Raw genomic sequence first — 20,715 nt, forward strand, 5'->3', positions numbered from 1 at the left:
CGAGGCGGGAGGGCGCGCGTTCTGAGCTGGCGGTTGATGGAGCGGTTATGACGCAAGCGGAAGCGGCTTAGCAGAAGCTGTTTGAAGAGATGCCCCTGAGGGTGAAGGAAGAGTTGTGGGGTTTGGTGCGTACGTGGGTCTGTTGTCCTGGTGGGGTTGAGGACTGGGGAATTAATTACAATGCTTTGGTAAGGCCACACCTGGAATACTGCATCCAGTTTTGGTCACCACGATGTAAAAAAGATGTCGAGACTCTAGAAAGGGTACAGAGAAGAGCAACCAAGATGATTAGGGGGCTGGAGGCTAAAACATATAGGGAACGGTTGCTGGAATTGGGTATGTGTAGTTTAACGAAGAGAAGGGTGAGGGGTGACATGATAGCAGTGTTCCAATATCTCAGGGGCTGCCACAAAGAAGAGGGAGTCAAGCTATTCTCCAAAGCGCCTGAAGGCAGGACAAGAAGCAACGGATGGAAACTAGTCAAGGAGAGAAGCAGCCTAGAACTAAGGAGAAACTTCCTGACAGGTAGAACAATTAATCAGTGGAACAACCTGTCTCCAGAAGCGGTGAATGCTCCAACACTGGAGGTTTTTAAGAAGAGACTGGACAGCCATTTGCCTGAAATGGTATAGGGTTTCCTGCCTGAGCAGGGGGTTGGACTAGATGACCTCCAAGGTCCCTTCCAACTTTATATTATATTATATATTATAATGGTTACAACAATTAGTCAGCGGAACGACTTGCCTCCAGAAGTTGTGGGTTGCTCCAACACTGGAGATTTGTAAGAAGAGACTGGACAGCCATTTGTCTGAAATGGTGCAGGGTCTCTCTCCTGCTTGAGCTGGGGGGCTGGACTAGAAGACCTCCAAAGCCCCTTCAGTTCTGTGGTTCTGTAAGCTGGGACCGTGTCCGACCTCTCTCTGAGTGGCGAAGCTTCTTCGATGAACCTGGGGCAGTCACGTTCTCTCAGTATGGGCCATACCGCAGGGTTGTTGTGGGGAGAAAAGTCGGAGGAGGGTGTAGGACGGGGGGGGTGTCTTCAAACTCGGCCCTTTTATGACATAATAATAATAATAATAATAATAATAATAATAATAATAATAATAATAATAATAATAATAATAATAATAATAATATAAAGTTGGAAGGGACCTTGGAGGTCATCTAGTCCAACCCCCTGCTCAGGCAGGAAACCCTATACCATTTCAGGCAAATGGCTGGCCAGTCTCTTCTTAAAAACCTCCAGTGTTGGAGCATTCACCACCTCTGGAGGCAGGTTGTTCCACTGGTTAATTGTTCTAACTGTCAGGAAGTTTCTCCTTAGTTCTAGGTTGCTTCAACTTCAACAGATGGGTGACCTCTCGTTTGGACTACTGCAACGCTCTCTACACGGGGCTGCCCTTGAAGACCACTCGGAGGCTTCAACTAGTGCAGAATGCAGCCGCGCGAGTTGTGTTGGGGGTCTCCCGATACTCCCATGTTACACCTCTGCTCCGTGAGCTTCATTGGCTGCCAGTTGCCCTCCGGGTGAGATTCAAGGTGCTGGTAATGACCTACAAAGCCCTACATGGCATGGGTCCGGATTACCTACGGCAGCACCTGCGGCCGGCGTCAACTTCCCTCCGTCCAGTGCGCTCCCACAGAGAGGGCCTCCTCAGGGTGCCTCCGATCAGAGAATGTCGATTGGTGGCCCCCAGGGGGAGGGCATTTTCTGTGGGCGCGTCAGACCTGTGGAACCGCTTGCCGGTTGAGCTCCGGATGGCCCCCGACCTTCGCTCCTTCCGGCGCAATTTAAAAACTTATTTATTTGAACAATCTGGCCTGGTCTGATGGGTTTGGGGTTGGATTTAGTTTTAACACATTTATTGTTGTATTATATTGGGCATAATTATTTAATTCTTTTTAACTTTTTAACTTTTGTATTTATATTTTGATATTTATTGTCCTGTACACCGCCCTGAGTCCTTTGGGAGAAGGGCGGTATAAAAATTTAATAAATAATAAATAATAATAACTCCCAGAATTCCTCCGCCAACGTGCCTGGCGGAGGAATTCTGGGAGTTGAAGTCCACAAGTCACAAAAGGGCCGAGTTTGAAGACCCCTGTTGTAGGAGTTCCCTCTTAAGCTCTTTGCGGGAGCTTAAAGGGGACGTAAATAAAAGCAATAATGAATACTTATTTTATAATATTGTGAGATTCGCACCGGTTTACGGCGACCTGGCTTGTGGGTGACCCCAAGAAACGGAAGTAAAATCGGTAAACTGCCTGTAAAAGGGTTATGGGATGACAGCGAAGTAAAAAAGAAAACCAAAGTTTTATTGAAAGTCTGCTAAATTTAGCTAATAATGGCCATTGTAGTCAAGTGGATAATATGTTGGAGTGTTGTCATAGAGACCCAGGTGCAATTATACCATCAACCATGGAAGTTCCCTGGATGATTGTAGGCTACTCATTTTTTTCTCAGTTCAATTAACCTCACAGGGTTTTTATTGGGAAAAATGAGAGATGGGTGCCCTGTGTACCCTTCTTTGAGCTCTTGGAAGAAAAGCGAGATATAACTCTAATAAAATAGTATTGCGTGAATTTCTTTAAGTTTGGCCCTGTGGTGTAAATTTTTGTTTTTGAAATGTCCCTTTAAATCGGTTGCAGAATTGAGATTTGTGGCATTATTAAGGCTAATAAATCTGGAGAAATGCAACATGTAATAATTTAATTGAAGCTTGAATTGTGCATGCATTTTTAAGATGGTAAGGGCAACAGCATAAATAGATTTTCTTTAATACAAAATGGTAAGCTGGATACACTTGTTTTATCAGCAGTAAAGAAAAATTAATATCTTTAGAGCTAACAATCTTGTATAAGAGAATCTAAATTCATGACATGGTCGCTTCATGGAATTAGCAAAAAAAACAATAGAATTGTTGAACTGACAATGTCCCAGCCAATATAGATCAGTCTCTTTGTAGTTTTGTCTGGAATTGGTGAATAATCGATGGATTCTGCAGCAAACCTTATTTGAACTGGGAGAGGTGATTTGGAACACATGTTGGTGCACACATTGCAACTTTAGCATCCCCTTAGATTAAGATGCAACTTTTTAAAATAATTACTATCAGATTTGATGTGCTATATCACCTTTTCTACTGTAAATCTGGGTTGCTGCATAGTACTAATAACATTTGCTAAATGCGCATTGGAAGCAGAAAAAGGAAGGAATCTGTACACAATAAAGTGAAAGTGTCTCCCTGAAATTTTGCTCAGCTCCTGGCTATATCTTAGAATTTTCTGGGTAACAATTTAGAAATGGCTTCTTTTTCTCTTCTTGCGTTATGGTTTTAGGACTTGGGGAATCTAGTCTTCAGCAGTAGGATTTCCTTGTGATATTGTATCCATTCCAGCCCTGTTTAGTTTTTTCATGACAAGCAATAGGATTAGTGTTGTTAAAAGGTCTGTAGCTATTCCATTGAGATGCATACTTGTAACTTGGATTATTTCAGTAATAATAAAGCATTGCAGAAAGAATCAGAGGACCATCCAAGAAAGTTGTAATGGGTAATGCTGCTTAACTTAACTAGAAACCACGTTTTTCTAGCACTGGTACTTTACCCATGCAAGTCTGTTCTTGGATAACATTACAGGGCACTATAACTTGCTGTTAAGGAAATTAACAAACAGTGTGCTTAGGCCAGGTGTGTCTACAGTATGCTTCCTGAACAACTATATCCTGGATTGTCTGGGAGGCACTGTTTCTAGAAGGGGAAGATTTGTTTATAAAATGAAAAAGTCAAGTTTTTTAATGTTTAAATAGCACGTAAGCGTTAATGTAGTATTCTGCATATACTTTGTGTATGCACAAGCGTGCATTTTATTAGTGAAATTGTTCTTACAGATAAACTCTGGCTGTTAGTAAAGTGATAACTACTACTTGTATTTCATTTATATCTGATCCCACTTAAGATATGTGTATGCATCTTATAAAATCAATGGATTCATTCATGTCTCTTCCTGGTATAGGAATTTGAAACCCATAAAAGTTTATATCATTTCTTAGCCTTCAAGATGCCGCAAGCCTTTCTTTCCATAGTAGGTTGCAGTGCTGGATGTTTCTCAAATAATTTGCATTGCTGTAGAAGTGCAGAGCATTGAATTGGCCTTACAGGTAGTCCTCATTTATTGACCACTTGTTTGGTGACCATGCTAAAGTGTAATAGTGCTGAACAGGTGGTACTTACAACCAGTCCTCAAAAGTTCTGGCTGTTACAACACACCCCTGCAGTGTCCTGTGGTCACATGATTTCTATTTCCGATCTCCCTGCTGGCTTTTCACAAGCAAAGTCAGTGGGGAGGCCAGCATGAAAAGTTACAAGTTGTTCTGGTACGTTCCCCTGGTTGTCCTGTAATAACCCTGTATCACACACACACAGGCCTTCCAGTGCTCACAGAGGCATCCCAAACCCTCTCCCACACCTCCCTTAACTTCATCCTTTCCCCATTCTTCTATGGCACTCCCATGCTCCTTAAATGGGATTCCCACCACCTTCTGCTTAACCAGTGATGGCAAACCTTTTAGAGACCGAGTGCCCAAACCACAACCCAAAACCCACTCGTTTATTGCAAAGTGCCAGAGGCGCATTGTGGTGCCCTCGGGGGGGGGCAGGGAGGCACTTCTGAGTGCCGCCTCTGGCATGCAAAAACCAGGGGCGCAAAAATGGCCACCGTGCTGCAAAGCGCTGATACAAGGCGCTGCACCATGCAAGAACGGGGCAGGGCTAGTGAGTATCACGCAGGCACTAGCCCTGCCCCATTTGCAGCACTCGCATGCTCGTGGCCCCGTGCACACATGCATGCAAAATGCTTCCCCCTCCCTATTCTTTAAGTCCACCAATCGACAATGGTTGGTGTCCTCTGCTCTACCACCTCTACTTGAGTTTGCTAGTTGGCCGCTTTGCCTCCTTTGTGCTGGGCGGGGCTCCTGCTCTGGGCGGTGGCGGCGTGATGGTCCTGCTGCTGCCAGCAGTGGTGTGCGTGCCAACAGAGAGGGCTCTGATTGCCGCCTCTGACACGCATGCCATAGGTTCTCCACCACTGTCTAAGGCACGGGTCTTCAAACTTGGCCCTTTTATGACTTGTGGACTTCAACTCCCAGAGTTCCTCAGCCAGCGTGTCTGGCTGAGGAATTCTGGGAGTTGAAGTCCACAAGTCATAAAAGGGCCAAGTTTGAAGATCCCTGGTCTAAGGGTTATAACAGCAATAGGAATTATTGCTAAGTGATGCAGTCCCATGATATCACATTTTACAACGGCATTGCTTAGTTACAACAATCCCCATTCCAACTGCCATTGTAACCTGAGGACTACCTGTATTTGCTTTTGTGGGGATTTTTTGGGGATAATTACCTAATGTAATAAATATGCTGTTTTCTCTGAAAGGGAACTTACACTTCTCTTAACTATATGGAACTATTGCATTACGAAATAATAAGATAATCGAAAAAGTAGAAAATAATGTTTTGGAAAGATCCAACTGTATTTGTAATATCAAGAAATATATCGGCCAAACTGCTAAGACAATCTTGTTGGAGTGCCCTGAAAGCCTCAAGGATTAATTAAAAAAGATCTTGAGAAGTTTATTGATTAAAGATTTTTTGAAATTATATCCATTAGTGCCCTCTTCAGTAGCTCTTTTCTTTTGAAGCTGTTGTTGCAGCACTTTTTCTTTTATAATACGTATTAAATTATCCTGTGCCCTTTTGTCCACAAGAGTATCTGCAGCAGTGCGCTGAAGCTGTGGGCAACATATTCTTTAAAATACACATGTCCTTGAGATGCTTTTAAATTGTGTATATTTGCCATCCTCAAAACTCTGTTTTTCAGAACAGCATTTCTATGCCTTTCACTTGAACTGAGAAATTTGAAAACATGAGAGTATGGCTGAAAACAGAATAGAAATACACTTATCCAATTCAATACCCACCATTCCTTATATTTTCACCTTTAATGCATATTGACTAACTTGAAAAGCATTTTGTATGAAAGGTCAGAACCCTTCTTGCCTTTCTGTCAGATCCCCTTTTGTAACGAAGTAAATGGACTACTATGTTTTCAGTGTATATTTCCTTGGATACAGATGTCCATGTACAGCACTGAAGTGGTTGAAAGGTTGTTGATGAAAAACAAAACAACCTCTATGATCCATGAGAAAAGCTACAAAGCCAGTAGATTTTTTAAAAAACTTGCATAATCATTCTGTATACCATTAAAATAACCTTTCTCCTCTTATTATACTCTCTCTCTCTCTCTCTCTCTCTCTCTCTCTCTCTCTCTCTCTCTCTCTCTCTCTCTCTGTGTGTGTTTGTGTGTGTGTGTGTGTAAAATATAAATATATAGGGACTTGATGGCTCAGTGGGTTAGGACGCTGACCTTGTCGATGAGAAGGTCGGCAGTTTGGCGGGTCGAATCCCGAGTGCCGCGTAACAGAGTGAGCGCCTGTTACTCATCCCAGCTTCTGCCAACCTAGCAGTTCGAAAGCATGCAAGAAATGCAAGTAGAAAAATAGGGACCACCACGGTGGGAAGGTAACAGCGTTCCGTGCGCCTTTGGTGTCTAGTCATGCCGGCCACATGAACACGGAGACGTCCTCGGACAAGCGCTGCCTCTTCGGCTTTGAAACGGAGATGAGCACCAGACCCTAGAGCCGGAAACGACTAGCACGCATGTGCGGGGGAACCTTTACCTTTAATATAAATACATTGTACATATATTGTATATAATAGTACTGTGTTAACTTTTTAACTGAAATATATTGAGGCTAAGCACATTTTCCTTGTCTTTGTAAATGCAGCATTGAATAGTAATTGTAACCAACAATGAGAAGAAAAGTGGCGGGCAGACTTAGACTTAGTCCTAATGAAGAAGCTCAGCTGTTGAAAGAAGAACATGAAAGAAGAAGAAAATTAAGGCTACAACAGGTATGGTTGCATTGGGAGGAGTCATTTATCTTTGAGGAATTAAAAAAGCAGAAACTATAATCAGCTGTTAAGTGTATGGCAACAGTGCATTCTGTGGAGTGGGGCAAGATCTATACTACCCTAGAGCTGCAGAGGTGTCTGGGAATAATCCTTTACATTTTCCAGTGATCTTTAACCTCTTCCTGGCTCCAGATTTAGGAGGAAGGATGGGATTTTCTGTTCACTGTTTCCATGCCGGCCAAGCAGACAAAATGTACTGTATCATAATCAGCAAGTCCAAACTTCCAGCTCTGGGAAGGGAATACATGACACTAATTTCTTTATTGCTAAGATCTCTGAGGCATGAAGTTAGGATTAGAAAGCAGGGAATTACTTTTCACCAAAATAAATGGATGGCATAGCCCAGTTATTTTATTTAATTTATATACTGCCCGAATCAACACTTTGGTGGTTCACAAGTTAAAAAAAAATAAAACAGTGAAAAAGAAATAGAAGAATATAGTGGTACCTCAGTACTCGATTGCTTCAAAACTCATGTAATTTGGTATCTATGCATTTTGATGCGAAAATGTTGCCCTGATACTCATTGTTTGTTTGGTACTTGACAAATTGCAATCGGAAGTGGGGGATAGCGATGGAGAATGGGCAGGAAGTTGGCAATGTCGGGAAGGACGTTGCAAAAGGAAGCAGGGGACGGCTGCAGAGGTCAGACAGGAAGTCGGCCATGCTGGGAAGGTTGCAGACATAGGAAATGGAACAGATAGGAAGTCCTTCCCTGCAGAAACAAAAGGTCACGTGGTTTGTTTGGTACTCATCGTTTTTAGTAATTGTCGCGCCTCCCAGGACCAATTAACGAGCACCGAGATACCATTCTAGACAAGAATAAGGAGTAAAAGATGATAAAAACCAAATAGGGATGAAAAAGAGACCTCACCTTCCAGTTACTTCAAAACACCTGCCGTGTGCATGCAGGTGCTGCTACAGATAAAGCATGCTTATAGGTCCTAGTTAACGTTGGTGTTTAACTGAATAAGGCCAACCTGCTCCAACCCTGCTAGATTGAATCAGCCAGAAAAGTACGTGTTTCATCATGTAAGTAGACTGCACACAGTCAATTGAAATAAAAGAATAACTGGAAATCGGGATATGGCAACTGGGCTGCATGGTAAAGCCTTCTGTGGAATTATTGACCAACAATGTTTCTCCTCCCCCCCCCCTAGGTCAGGGAACAGGAGCGGAATATTGCTTTGCAGATCAGGCAAGATGTTAAGCAGCGAAGAGATGAACACCTGAAGCAGTTGGCCGAAGAACTGGCGGCAGAATGGCAGAAAACACAGGATGAGAAGATTAAAGCTCTGGAAAATCTATACCTGTCAAGTTTAAGAGCCATAGGAGAAGGGCATAAAGAGGCAAAGGAAAATGTAGGTAAAAGATCGGGTCACTTCCAAAGCTTCCCGCAGATACTGTATGTTTTAGTAACTGTATGATTTGTACAAATTTGTATTGAAAAGTTGGTGTAAATCAGTATTTTTCAACCTTGACAACTTTTTAAGAGATGTGGACTTCAACTCCCAGAATTCCCCATCCAGCATGACTGGCTAGGGAATTCTGGGAGTTGAAGTGCACACATCTTAAAGTTGCCATGATTGAGAAACACTGATGTACGCATTTGTTTCACTAGTAAGATGTTAAGGACATTTTCTCTTTTTACTGAGGAAATGTAGAGATAGTCCTCAAGTTATGACCATTTTGTTCAGTGAAGTTGCGATGCCTCTGCGTAAAAGGACGTGCAACCAGTTCCATATCCCAGCAGCCACATGAACAGAATTTGATGCTTGGCTCACGTGTACGACTGGTTGCTGTTGCTAACCTCTGCCAGCTTCCCACATGCCAGGTCCATGCGGAAGCTGGCAGGGAAGGTCACAAGTCGCTTGGAAAAGTCTCTCCCTCCCCCCCCCCTCCGCCTTTTTTCTTTTGCATGCATGGCAGTCTCCTGCTCTCTCACAGCGACCACCACTCCTGTCTGCCCTTGTTCGCACACATGCACACACCTTCCTTTTCTGGATATATCCTTGTGCTTCCACACACACTGCACCTTTTTTCCTGACCCTCCCTGAGCTCCTGCTGCAGCTCAGCATCCCAGCAAAATCTTGCTGGGTCTCTCCTACTTCCCTGTGGCACCTCTGCTTCCTCTTTAGTGACCTGCATATCTTGGAATGACAGCAACAACCAGAGCTTGCCCTGAATTCCTTTTGCTAAGTGATGCAGCGATGTGACATCGCCGTTTGCAACCACATTGCTCAGCAACAGCAATCCCAGTTTCTAATTGTCATTATAACTCAAGGACTACCTTAAGGCAAGAAATGAAACTTAATGGAACATTTGTTGATTTAGAGAAAGCATATGTTGTACTGAATAAGCTTGAACTGCAGAAGCTTTGTTGTACAAGAATAGAGTTGAAATTGGTGACTAAATGGAGTAAGAATAGCATATGGCAAAGTGAAGCATGTGTGAAACTAAATGGAATGCTTAGCAAATGTTCAATATTGAGCAAAGAATAGGACAATGATGTGTGATGTCTTCTTGGTTTTATTAATGTATTTATGGATAAATGCCTAAGGAATGCTTACGGTGAGAATTTGAATGTGCATGTAATTTTGTATGCTGACCATGGTGTGGTGTTTGTTCAGAAGTCAAATGATTTGCAGCAAATATAGATTATATGATGTGAAGAGGGGTATGGACCTGCAAATAAGGCCCAAATGGCACCAATGACCAAGGTACTTGTATTTGACAGGAAAAATGAAGTAAATATTCTATATTACTTATAAATATGCCAAATTAAAACAAGTAGATGAAATTGTCTGCATTGTTAAGATTTTTTTAATTAAAATGAGAATATGGGGAATATTTAAGCTGTGCAAATGATGGTAGAAGGACAGTAGTATTTTGAGAAGAATGAATGTGAAAAGAGGAAAGAAGTGAAAGGGGAAAGAGCAAAATTGTGAAAGTTTTGATTATTTGGAGTTTGCTACATTCTCAGAAAAAGATGAGAAGTTTAAAGAGAAGCAATGTATGAAGAGGTGAATCAATTCCTTTATAAAGTGTTTGCAGTACTCAGAGTTAGAGATAATTGCAAAGGTATGCAGTGGATATAAAAAGTCTACACACGCCTGTCAAAATGCTAGGTTTTTGAGATGTCGAAAAACAGGCCAAGATCATTCATTTGAGAATTTTTTCCACCTTTAACTGTGGAATTACTATACGTTTTTATTATTTCCCCTAACCGATTTCAGTTTGTTTTTCAATTGAATTGTACAGTTTATATGTTACATTAAAGGGTACCTTCACTGTAATGTATGCATTTCATACATAGGTATTCTCTTAAGAAGAAAAGATAAGCAAATGAGATGGAGCACTCAAATTTGTAAAGATACATTTGTTGGGGGAGGGAGGGAAGCTTACTTTTTCCAGGCACAATATTCTCTTTAAAGCAGGCGTGCCAAACTCGTGACAACACGTGACGTCGCACGACGTATTGCGACTTTCCCCCCATAGCCGGCAATGGGGTGGACGTGGTTTCAGTATGATGCATCCGGCCCGTGGGCCGGCAGTTTGACATGCCTGCTTTAAAGGGACATCACAGAAGAAGCGATGGAGGGTTTCTGCTATATACTGTCCGGAGTCAACCCCAAAGGTGCTTCTTTAAAAGGCAACTGGACTTCCTTTGTTTTTCCCTGAAGCTGTTTCACTTCTCATCCAAGAGGCTTCTTCGGTTCTGACTGAACGGTGGAAAATGAAGGATTGTTATTCCTTGCAGTTGTCTAGTTGCTAGTCTCTCTCTGAGAGTTGTTTGAGGCCATTTGGAGTTTTACCTTTGCCCTCAGGGTCACCTGAATAATGCAAAATGGTGTGGAACCTTCTTGCAACTGCTGAAAGGATTGTGTCGTGAACAGGAGATAGGTGATGAATGAACCTTTATTGTCAAAGTACAACCATGTATACGTTGAGATTAGCTGAGCCTCCCTTCGTGCTCCCACCCACCCCCAACTCACAGTGACAACAAACCCTCCATCTTATTACACCATGTGAACTAATTGCACCACACACCGGCAAGACGAAAGAGATGGTGCTAGACTTCCGGAGGAAAAAAGGAGGAACCTGCCCCACTTTACATCGGGGAGGACTGTGTGGAGAGAGTTTCCTCCTTTAAATTTCTGGGAGTCTACCTCTGCGAAGATCTGACCTGGAAAGTCAACACAACCCAGGTGTCTAGAAAGGCCCAACAGAGGCTTCACTTTCTCAGGGTCTTGCGGAAGAACAGGGTAGAACAACGGCTAATGACCCTCTTTTACCGGTCTACTATAGAGAGCATCCTCCTGTACTGTATTGTGGTTTGGTATGCTGGCCTGACAGCCGCGGATAGGAAGATATTACAGAGGGTGGTGAGTACAGCACAAGACATTGTGGGCTGTCCCCTGACACCACTGGATGACCTTGCCAGGGCTCGTTGCTTTGGAAGAGTGAGGAAAATTCTCAGGGATGACTCACATCCTGGACGGTATCTCTGGACGGTATCTCCATTGGGTAGGAGATATAGGAGTATAGCCAGCCGCAGCAACAGGCTGAAAAACAGCTTTTATCCGTGGGCTGTTAGGCTTTTGAATGTCATATCCCTCCCCCTCTGTTGAGAGAGGGCGGTTCAATTTTAACCTAGATGGACAACCAGGACCTGGATGACTGAGAATCTCCATAGACGTCTCCAGAGTCAAGCAAACCTGGTTCTGGAATTTGTAGTCCCCAAACGAGCAAAAGCTCACCAAGCTGAAAATGGCTGCTTTGACTGCTTTTGTAGAGGCAGAAAATATACCAACTACTTTTTGAAAAGCAATTATTAAAATTAGTTTTCTTATTTAAGTTAACGTCATGCGTAACGTGCTACCCGTGTCTGCCTGTTTTGTCGTTCCAAAGGAGCCTGATTTGGAGGCACTGGCAAAGCAAGCAGAAGAAAGGAAAGAAACAGCAAAAAAGAGGTATAAGGAAGCACTGAAAAAACAGAAAAGTCAGAAGGAGAAATTCCTGAGAGAACAAACCAGGTAACATTAAAAGATTCTTCCTTGTGTATGTATTTAAGTTTGAATTCAGCATTAATGTGACTGTCCAACTGAGCATGTTGATTTTGCCCTCCCCTCTAGTCACCTGCAAAAGCTGAAATGTATAAGCTGGGATATTAGGAAAAATTGCCAGAACTGAGGACTACCTCCACAGTTTCCCCCCCCCCCCTTATTTTATTTATTTATTTATCGACTAACTGATTGGCTGACTTGGATTTGTATGCTGCTCTAATAAAACATACCGTATTTTCCGGCGTATAAGACGACTTTTGAACCCCTGAAAATCACCTCAAAAGTTGGGGGGTCGTCTTATACGCCGGGTCGTGTTATACGCCGGAAAAAAAAACAAATCAGTCGAGCGTCCCCGTTCTTGCAAAGCCGGGCCGCCGCGCGCAACCGAGCTATCTCCGGCACGGCTCCAAAAAAAAAAAAATCCCAGGAGGAAAAAAACATTTTCTACCCGTCAAATAAAAATATAATGGCTCTCTCCTCTTCCCTTCCCCCGTTTCACATACCATTAAGCAGAGCCGAAAACCCCGTGCCCCTCCTGTTTAAAAAGTTTTGATCTTTGCAAATGACCTTAGCAAAACCTCTGCGCAGCAGATGTGGGAACAGCGGGGGCGTCTCATCCTTCCTCCCGCTCCGGATTGATCCCCGTCCCGCCGCCCCTCTTTCTCCAATTTGAGGCCGAAGCCAGTTTCTGAACCAAGAAAGGGGAGTTCAGTGCAAGGCGCCCCAGGATCGAGCTAAATTGCCGGTTAATGCAGAACGGAGAAGACGGGAAAAGTTCCCCAAGAGTTAGAGCAGGAAAGGTGAGGCAACCACTGACCAAGGGGATGGAAATCGTCTGAATCCACGCAAGCGCTCCTCGCAACTGCTTCTTGCCCTGCTTCACCCTCCCCAAATGAAATTAAAACAACCTCTTACCGCCTCGCCCGAGACGCAGGCCGATAAGGCGACGGCGAGCACCATCCACACGTTCCACATTATTCCTGCGTTTGCAGCTCTCGCTGCGGCTGCTGCTGCGCATGGGGCTGCTGGCCGTCCTGCAGGCGCTGGGCCGTCGCCGCTGCGCGGGAGCGTCGGGCGGCTCTCCCCACGCGAAGGCGGCGCTGCCCGTCGGCTCTTGTCCGTCGCAGAGGAGGCGAAGGCCCGACTGGCCCCGCCGGCCCTCCCGCTGCTCCCGCCGGCCCCCGAGGCACAGGCGCTGGGCCGTCCTGCCGCTGCCCCTCAGCGCCGCGCTCACGGTGGCTGCCTTCTGGCTCGTCTCGGCCAGCACCGCCCAGCGGAAGCGCATTCCCCGCGGGGGGGAGAGCGGTGCTGGTGACAGGTGAGTCCGGTGGGCGCGAGGCCCTCCCCTCGGGCAGCGGCAGGACGGCCCAGCGCCTGCAGGACGGCCAGCAGCCCCACGCGCAGCAGCAGCCGCAGCGAGAGCTGCAAACGCAGGAATAATGTGGAACGTGTGGATGGTGCTCGCCGTCGCCTTATTGGCCTGCGTCTCGGGCGAGGCGGTAAGAGGTTGTTGTAATTTCATTTGGGGAGGGTGAAGCAGGGCAAGAAGCAGTTGCGAGGAGCGCTTGCGTGGATTCGGACTATTTCCATCCCCTTGGTCAGTGGTTGCCTCGCCTTTCCTGCTCTAACTCTTGGGGAACTTTTCCCGTCTTCTCCGTTCTGCATTAACCGGCAATTTAGCTCGATCCTGGGGCGCCTTGCACTGAACTCCCCTTTCTTGGTTCAGAAACTGGCTTCGGCCTCAAATTGGAGAAAGAGGGGCGGCGGGACGGGGATCAATCCGGAGCGGGAGGAAGGATGAGACGCCCCCGCTGTTCCCACATCTGCTGCGCAGAAGTTTTGCTAAGGTCATTTGCAAAGATCAAAACTTTTTAAACAGGGGCACGGGGTTTTCGGCTCTGCTTAATGGTATGTGAAACGGGGGAAGGGAAGAGGAGAGAGCCATTATATTTTTATTTGACGGGTAGAAAATGTTTTTTTCCTCCTGGGATTTTTTTGTTTTTGTTGGGGGGAGCAGACTTCTGAACTCGAGGGGCCTTAGTTTTTTGTAAAGACTATCGATAACTCTTGGGATACGTTTTTTATTTAAACAAAAAGCTGTCCGAAAATTGCAGATGGAAAGAGATGGGATAAGAACATCGAAAGACAGGACCATAAAAACAATCCTTTGAAAGGGGGGGGGCGCGTGAGTGTTAGAGTGGTGATTTAACACTCCAGTTAAAACTGTCTAGCGTATTTTTCATTCAAACCTCTCCTTCATTACTTCAGTCTGTCGAATTCAATGGAGGACTCTAGGAGAACATGATACCATGGTGATTCTGAATGTGACAGTTTTGGATCTGTTTGCAAATCCAGTCTGGCATCACTGAGTTGTGTTTGATTGATCCAAATGGAATTTTGGATTATGACGGACAGGGAGGGCAGGGCATGTAAGTATTTTCCGGCGTATAAGACAAAAAACCTTGAAAAACTTCTTAAAAGTAGGGGTTCGTCTTATACGCCGGGTCGTCTTATACGCCGGAAAGTACGGTAGATTTTGAGTGGTTCGTAAAACCTACAACAAAATAGCAAAGAAATAGACAAGTAAATAAATTGCAAAGTTTAGTACCCAATAGTGACAGATTTTATTTTCCTGGGCTCCAAGATCACTGCAGACGGGGACTGTAGCCAAGAAATTAAAAGACACTTGCTCCTCGGGAGGAAAGCCACTGCAAATCTAGACAACGCACTAAAAAGCAGAGACATCACCCTGTCGACAAAAGTGCGTATAGTCAAGGCTATGGTCTTCCCAGTTGCAATGTATGGCAGTGAAAGTTGGACCATAAAAAAGGCTGAGCACCAAAGAATTGAGGCCTTTGAACTATGGTGCTGGAGAAGACTCCTGCGAGTCCCTTGGACTGCAAGGCGATCAAACCGGTCAGTCCTAGAGGAGATCAACCCTGACTGCTCTTTAGAAAGCCAGATCCTGAAGCTGAAACTCAAATACTTTGGCCACCTAATGAGAAGGAAGGACTCACTGGAGAAGAGCCTAATGCTGGGAAAGATTGAGGGCAAGAGAAGAAGGGGACGACAGAGAATGAGGTGGCTGGATGGAGTCACTGAAGCAGTAGGTGTGAGCTTAAATGGACTCCAGCAGATGGTAGAGGACAGGAAGGCCTGGAGGAATGCTGTCCAAGGGGTCCTGATGGGTCGGACACGACTTCGCAGCTAACAACAAGTACCCAAAGGTATATTCAGACATCAGAAACAGACTATAAAAGGGGGCCTCCCTCTTCACAGCAGTTCGATATCCAAAGCCCTTTCGAACAATCAAGGCTTAATGATTTTTTAGAGTATCAACAGGGAGAGAAGCATGCAGTGCCTCAATATTCAGTCTTGAGCCCATGTTCACCATCTTCCTAAATGATGTAGATGAGGGGAATGTGTTCTATATCGGGTCCCCAGGCCGTGGACCGGTACAGGTCCGTGACTGTTAGGAATTGGGCCGCACAGCTGGAGGTGAGCGGCTGGTGAGCAAAACTGCGCATTCACAGGATCTAGGTTGTGTATTCCTCCTCCCCGCCGCTCCCCCGTCTGTGAAAAGATTAAATTGTCTTCCTTGAAATTGGCCCTTGGTGCCAAAGCAGTTGGGGGAATCCCTGTTCTGTGTAATCCTAGTAAAGATACTATTCCAAAGAAGGATGGCTCTGAATGAGAAGATTTCTAGCTCACTTCACATGGCACTCTCTCTCGAGGAAAGACCCTGGAAAAAAAATTGTCTTACTGGACGGGCAGAAACCACTAAGAATTAGCTCCAAAGATACCTGGTCCCTATTGATGTAGGGCTCTATAGGTGACAACCCATAAGATAACCACCTTGAACTGATACCCAAAAAGTAACCAAGTAATGACCACAGCTCTGAACGGGGAGAGTGTTACATGAGAATTCCTAGTGGTAATTATCACAACTTGAGCTGCTGCATTCTGAACTGGATCATTTCCAGGTGGTCTTCAAGGGTAGCCCCGTAGAGAATGGATTGAGGTAGTCCAAATGAAAGGTGCCTACGCTTTGAGTGATTGTAAGTAGGACTTCTTGGTTCTATAGCTAGGACTGTAAGGGATGCCCAGGATATAATTGTCTGAAGGCCTCCTAACCCCAGTTGTTATCTGCTCCTCAATCACGCAAGTCAAGATTACTGACCAGTCCTGGAACATTTAGAATAGAATAGAAGGGACCTTGAAGATCTTCTAGTCCAGCCCCCTGCTCAAGCAGAAGAATCTTCTATGCCATTTCAGACAAATGGCTATCCAGTCTCTTCTTAAAAACTTCCAGGGTTGGAGCATTCACAACTTCTGGAGGGAGGTTGTTCCATTGATTAATTGTTCTAACTGTCAATCAGTGGAACAACCTGCCTCCAGAACCTCTAGCCAAGGTAGTGTGACCTGGTCCAGAAGCAAAGACAGCAAAAAATTATCTCTCCATTTGTAGCTTAGAAGCCTTGGAAGAGAGCGGGGGGTCGATTAACCTGTTCTATTTCTTGCTACTTATTGTCTAAACTAGGCGGGCCAATGCGCGAAAGCATGCATTTGAGGTAGAAAGAGAAAGAGCGGCTAAAGTTGCGAGCCTGCCTCCTCCTCCCCCCCACCCTTTCGAAGTGAGTATTCTTTCCAAATAATTTACAAACGGCTGAAATTCCAGCACACTTTTAAGATGTGACCTTGCGATAACGGCTAATATAAGAATCTATAACGGGTCTAAGCATAACACTAATACCAGTTGGTTGATTGTAAGGGATTGGCAGCGTGAGTGTTGAGTGATCTTTTAGCTGGTAATGACGCCAAAGGTGTTAAAATCACTTTTGTCCATTCAGATTAATTAGTACATACCCGTGTTTTCCCCCGAAAGTAAGACCTACCCCGAAAATGAGACCTAGCTTGATTTTTGAGAATGGCCCTAATATAAGCCCTACCCAAAAAAATAAGCCCTAGTTTTGGGGCAAGGCACACAGCTAAAAATCAAGCTAAGGTGGAGATGGGGGTGTGGAGTCGCCCCATGTGCCCCCGCACCCACTTACCTGGCAGCCAGATCTCTCCTCGCCAGCCCACGTCTGCGGCATCTTCTGCAGCCAGGCCTGCATTTCGCAGCCGGAGCCCTTTCCGGAAGGCCTCTGCAGCGAGAACCGAGCTATGGATTCAATGCATTGCTCGGTTATCAGCTGCAGAGGCCTTCCGGAAAGGCCTCTGACTGCGAAGTGCAGGCCCGAGCTCCATTCTCAGCTGTAGAATGAAGCTGCTCGTTCGGCCACGGAAGAAGGGGGCCGCCTGAGCAGGGCTGTCAGTGCCGGAGGTGAGTGGAAAAGACTCCCCACCACTACCCAAAATTAAGACCTAGTGCCTCTTTTGGAGGCAAAAAATAAATAAGACTGGCTCTTATTTTTTTGGAGAAACAGGGTACTTCAAATATACATCATGGCACTTGCTGAGGAAATTTTGAATGCTTTGGGAAAAGATTTTATTTGCTTCAACGTTTTTTCCTGTGCCATAATTCACTGAATGTTTTATGCAAAATGTTTCCTATAAATCTCTCTCTCTCTCTCTTTCTCTCTCTCTCTCTCTCTCTCTCTCCCTTTCCCTCTCTCCCTTCCTCCCTCCCTCCCTCCCTCTCTCCCTCGCTCCCTCCCTCCCTCTCTTTTGCATATGTACAGGTATTTCTCACAACCACAATTGAGCTCAAAATTTATGTCGCTAAGTGAGAAAATTGTTAAGTGAGTTTTGCCCCATTGTTAAGTGAATCACTGCAGTTGTTAGTAACATGGTTGTTAAGTGAATCTGGCTTCCCCATTAACTTTGCTTGTCAGAAGGTCGCAAAACAGGGAATCGCATGACCCTGGGACACTGCAGTGTAAGTCGAGGACTACCAGTATTACTGAAACATACACATGTAATTGTTCAGACTCATGCTACTGAGAGAATCGGCATTGCCTCCTTTGTATTCAGTGGTCCTAATCAGAGATAATTAGTTCTTAAAACGCTTTGAAATTGATCGAACTAGTTAATTGTTACAACTTCTTTAATTTCAGGGAAGTTTAAGCATGTCTAATTTAGATCAAAGCGAGAACTTCTGGCTAGGATTTTGTTTTTTTATGCTTCAGAATATTATATATTGCAGTTAATCTCCTTTTCTGATAAATGTTTAGAACATTTTGATGTTGTTTAATATTAAAAGTATGAGCTACAAGATGAAAGATGCATAAGTAAATTTAATCACAGCTGGAAATTCTCTAGCCTAGTTTTTATTTGTCATCCTTCACTAAGTGGGAAGGGTAGTGAGGATATTAATGGCTACTGCTACAAGGACCCCTAAGCTAGTGTCTGAACACTACATATTTATTATTTATGGCACCATCTAATTATGTTTGGTTTTCAGTCCATAAAAAGTATGATTATTGTCATGCATTAATTTGCAGCATATTACAGATTGGGATATACTGAAAATGTAGGGTTCTTCTTAGGTATGCTATCTTCCTAAAGCTGTTTTATTATGATCGTTAATTATGTATTTGTAATTTGTGCCATTCTTTATTGTTATTTTTGGTGATAACTTGTGATAGTTTATCTGGCAGGATTTGGCATTTTATATACAAGAGATAGCCATGCAATTTTTTTTGTGACTTCTAATCTCAAAAATTCACTCTTGTAAAAGCAATCCATTATTTCAACTTTTCAGAATATTGAATTGAAGACTATGCCTGCAGTGAAAATTAGTGATGTTGATAATTTTTCGATTAGTCGGCACCATATATTTGACCCATATGTGGACAGAGAAATGAGCACAGAACAGGTGATTTTCAGGTTGCATGTGGTATATTCTGCCGTTATGTATTTTATCTATTAATTGAATACATTTATACCATGCTTTTCAGCCACAAAGTTTCTCAGGATAGAACATATCAATAAAATGTCTCTGTTTCCAGGTTCATAGTTTGGAGTAGGGGGAGATAAACAAGGAAAATGAGTTGTTTGTAAGGTAGCAATTCATAAGAGTTATAAACATCTATTTACCAGTTGAAATGAAAGCATTTTCTGATAATGCCCCAAAACGTCTTGTAATGACTAGCTGAAATAGTTAAAAAAAAGGAAAGATCTTCCTATAATCGCTTTTATCTCAGTTGCCTTAATGGAGTGGCAGACCTTTTATCCTTTTGTTGTGCCCTAAAGGTACAGTGATGGATCACACTGGGAGGAAAGAAAAAAACTTCTCAGTGTATTAATGGGGGCCCTTTTCCTTCTGTCTCAGTGATAGCAAGAGGGAAGAAGTCTAGAAAAATGTGAGCTCATGAGTTCGTGCTGTAAAATAAAAGGTTTGCACAAAGCCCACAAAAAAATAGATTTTCGCTTTTGTGAGGCTGACAATAGGAAGCCTGTTTCCAAAATTACAGCCACTGTTTCTGGTAGGCATTGCTGTCAATAAAAATGTCAAAATAAAAATGAAAACTTTTCGTCATTATCAAAACAAGTGAGGACTGTTTCTCCCTCCCCCCACTTCATGTATGCTTCTAAAAATTCTCAACTGGTGAACTAACTTTGCAATACTAATTTGGTACAATTGAAAAAGGTACTACACAGAGCGAACGCGGACATAGAAATAGTAGAACTAGTAAGACCGGCAATAGAATCGATGAAGAATAGACAATTTCACCCAAATTTCCCTTTTCATGCCTCATGTCTTTGGGAACGGTCCCTTTTAAAGACTGCTCGTGTGTGTATATCCTTTTTCGCTTGTCTTGTTGCATGTTTATATAATTCTCTAGAACAGGGGTGTCAAACTGCTGGCCCGCTGGCCGGATGCATCACGCCAAAACCGCGCCCACCCCATTGCCGGCAATGGGAAAAAAGTCGCGGTACGTCACGCCACATCACATGACGTCGCGAGTTTGACATCCATGCTCTAGAACAAGGTTTTCCAAACTTAGCTGTGTACCTCCCTTGAGGAGTCCTGGTGGAGTTTTTGAAATTCTTTATTTTATTTATTTTATTTTAATTCCATTTATATCCCGCCCTTCTCCGAAGACTCAGGGCGGCTTACAAGCTTAGCAGTAGCCTTCATTCTATGTATATGCCTGCTTATTAGGGCTTTCACACACACCCCAAGCGGCATTATTACAAAGTCAGCTTAATTGCCCCCAACAATCTGGGTCCTCATTTTACCTACCTCGGAAGGATGGAAGGCTGAGTCAACGTTGAGCCTTAGTTGTATATTATTATAATAAATCCACTTTCCCCAAGTTTCACTGAGTTGTTTTCGTTGTTCATTTGTGTTCATTTTAGAGTTTTAGGGAAGATAAAATACATTAAGATTACACTAAAGGGAGATGCTGTGGCAAAATTTTAAGAACCTCTAGTCTAGAGCAGAGCAGTATAGATGCCATGCATGATTCCAGACTGTATGGGAACCTTTTGGTATTCAAATATGTTGGGAGAATGTGTTACCATGCTTTCCCCAGGAAATGCATTTCTCCAGTATGGCAAATAGTAGCTTTTCTTTGGGACCGTATCATTGGTTCACATGCTAGGTATAGGGAGGGGGCATAGTTATCCCCTTCCCCCCCATCTTAGAATTTTGACACTTTGTTGATTTAAAGC

General features: G+C 43.9%; 1 protein-coding gene across 3 annotated transcripts in view; it reads left to right on the forward strand.

The window, feature by feature from the left end:
* The first annotated feature begins 19 nt into the window (after window positions 1-19).
* The window catches only part of CEP295 (centrosomal protein 295), a 61,636-nt gene continuing 40,940 nt past the window's right edge, over window positions 20-20,715 (forward strand). The window contains exons 1-6 of one of the 3 annotated variants that reach the window (XM_081326905.1): window positions 20-125; window positions 6,841-6,967; window positions 8,188-8,388; window positions 11,939-12,063; window positions 16,634-16,727; window positions 18,800-18,913. In XM_081326905.1, coding sequence (XP_081183031.1) covers window positions 6,866-6,967; window positions 8,188-8,388; window positions 11,939-12,063; window positions 16,634-16,727; window positions 18,800-18,913 — 636 coding nt within the window. In that variant the 5' untranslated portion in view covers window positions 20-125; window positions 6,841-6,865. Of the gene's footprint in view, window positions 126-6,840; window positions 6,968-8,187; window positions 8,389-11,938; window positions 12,064-16,633; window positions 16,728-17,777; window positions 17,838-18,799; window positions 18,914-20,715 lie in introns of those variants that run through there. The other 2 variants (XM_081326906.1, XM_081326907.1) reach the window with 2 other exon arrangements.

The sequence above is a fragment of the Vipera berus genome (assembly GCF_964194415.1).
Source record: "Vipera berus genome assembly, chromosome: 4".
NCBI classification, from domain to species: domain Eukaryota; kingdom Metazoa; phylum Chordata; class Lepidosauria; order Squamata; family Viperidae; genus Vipera; species Vipera berus.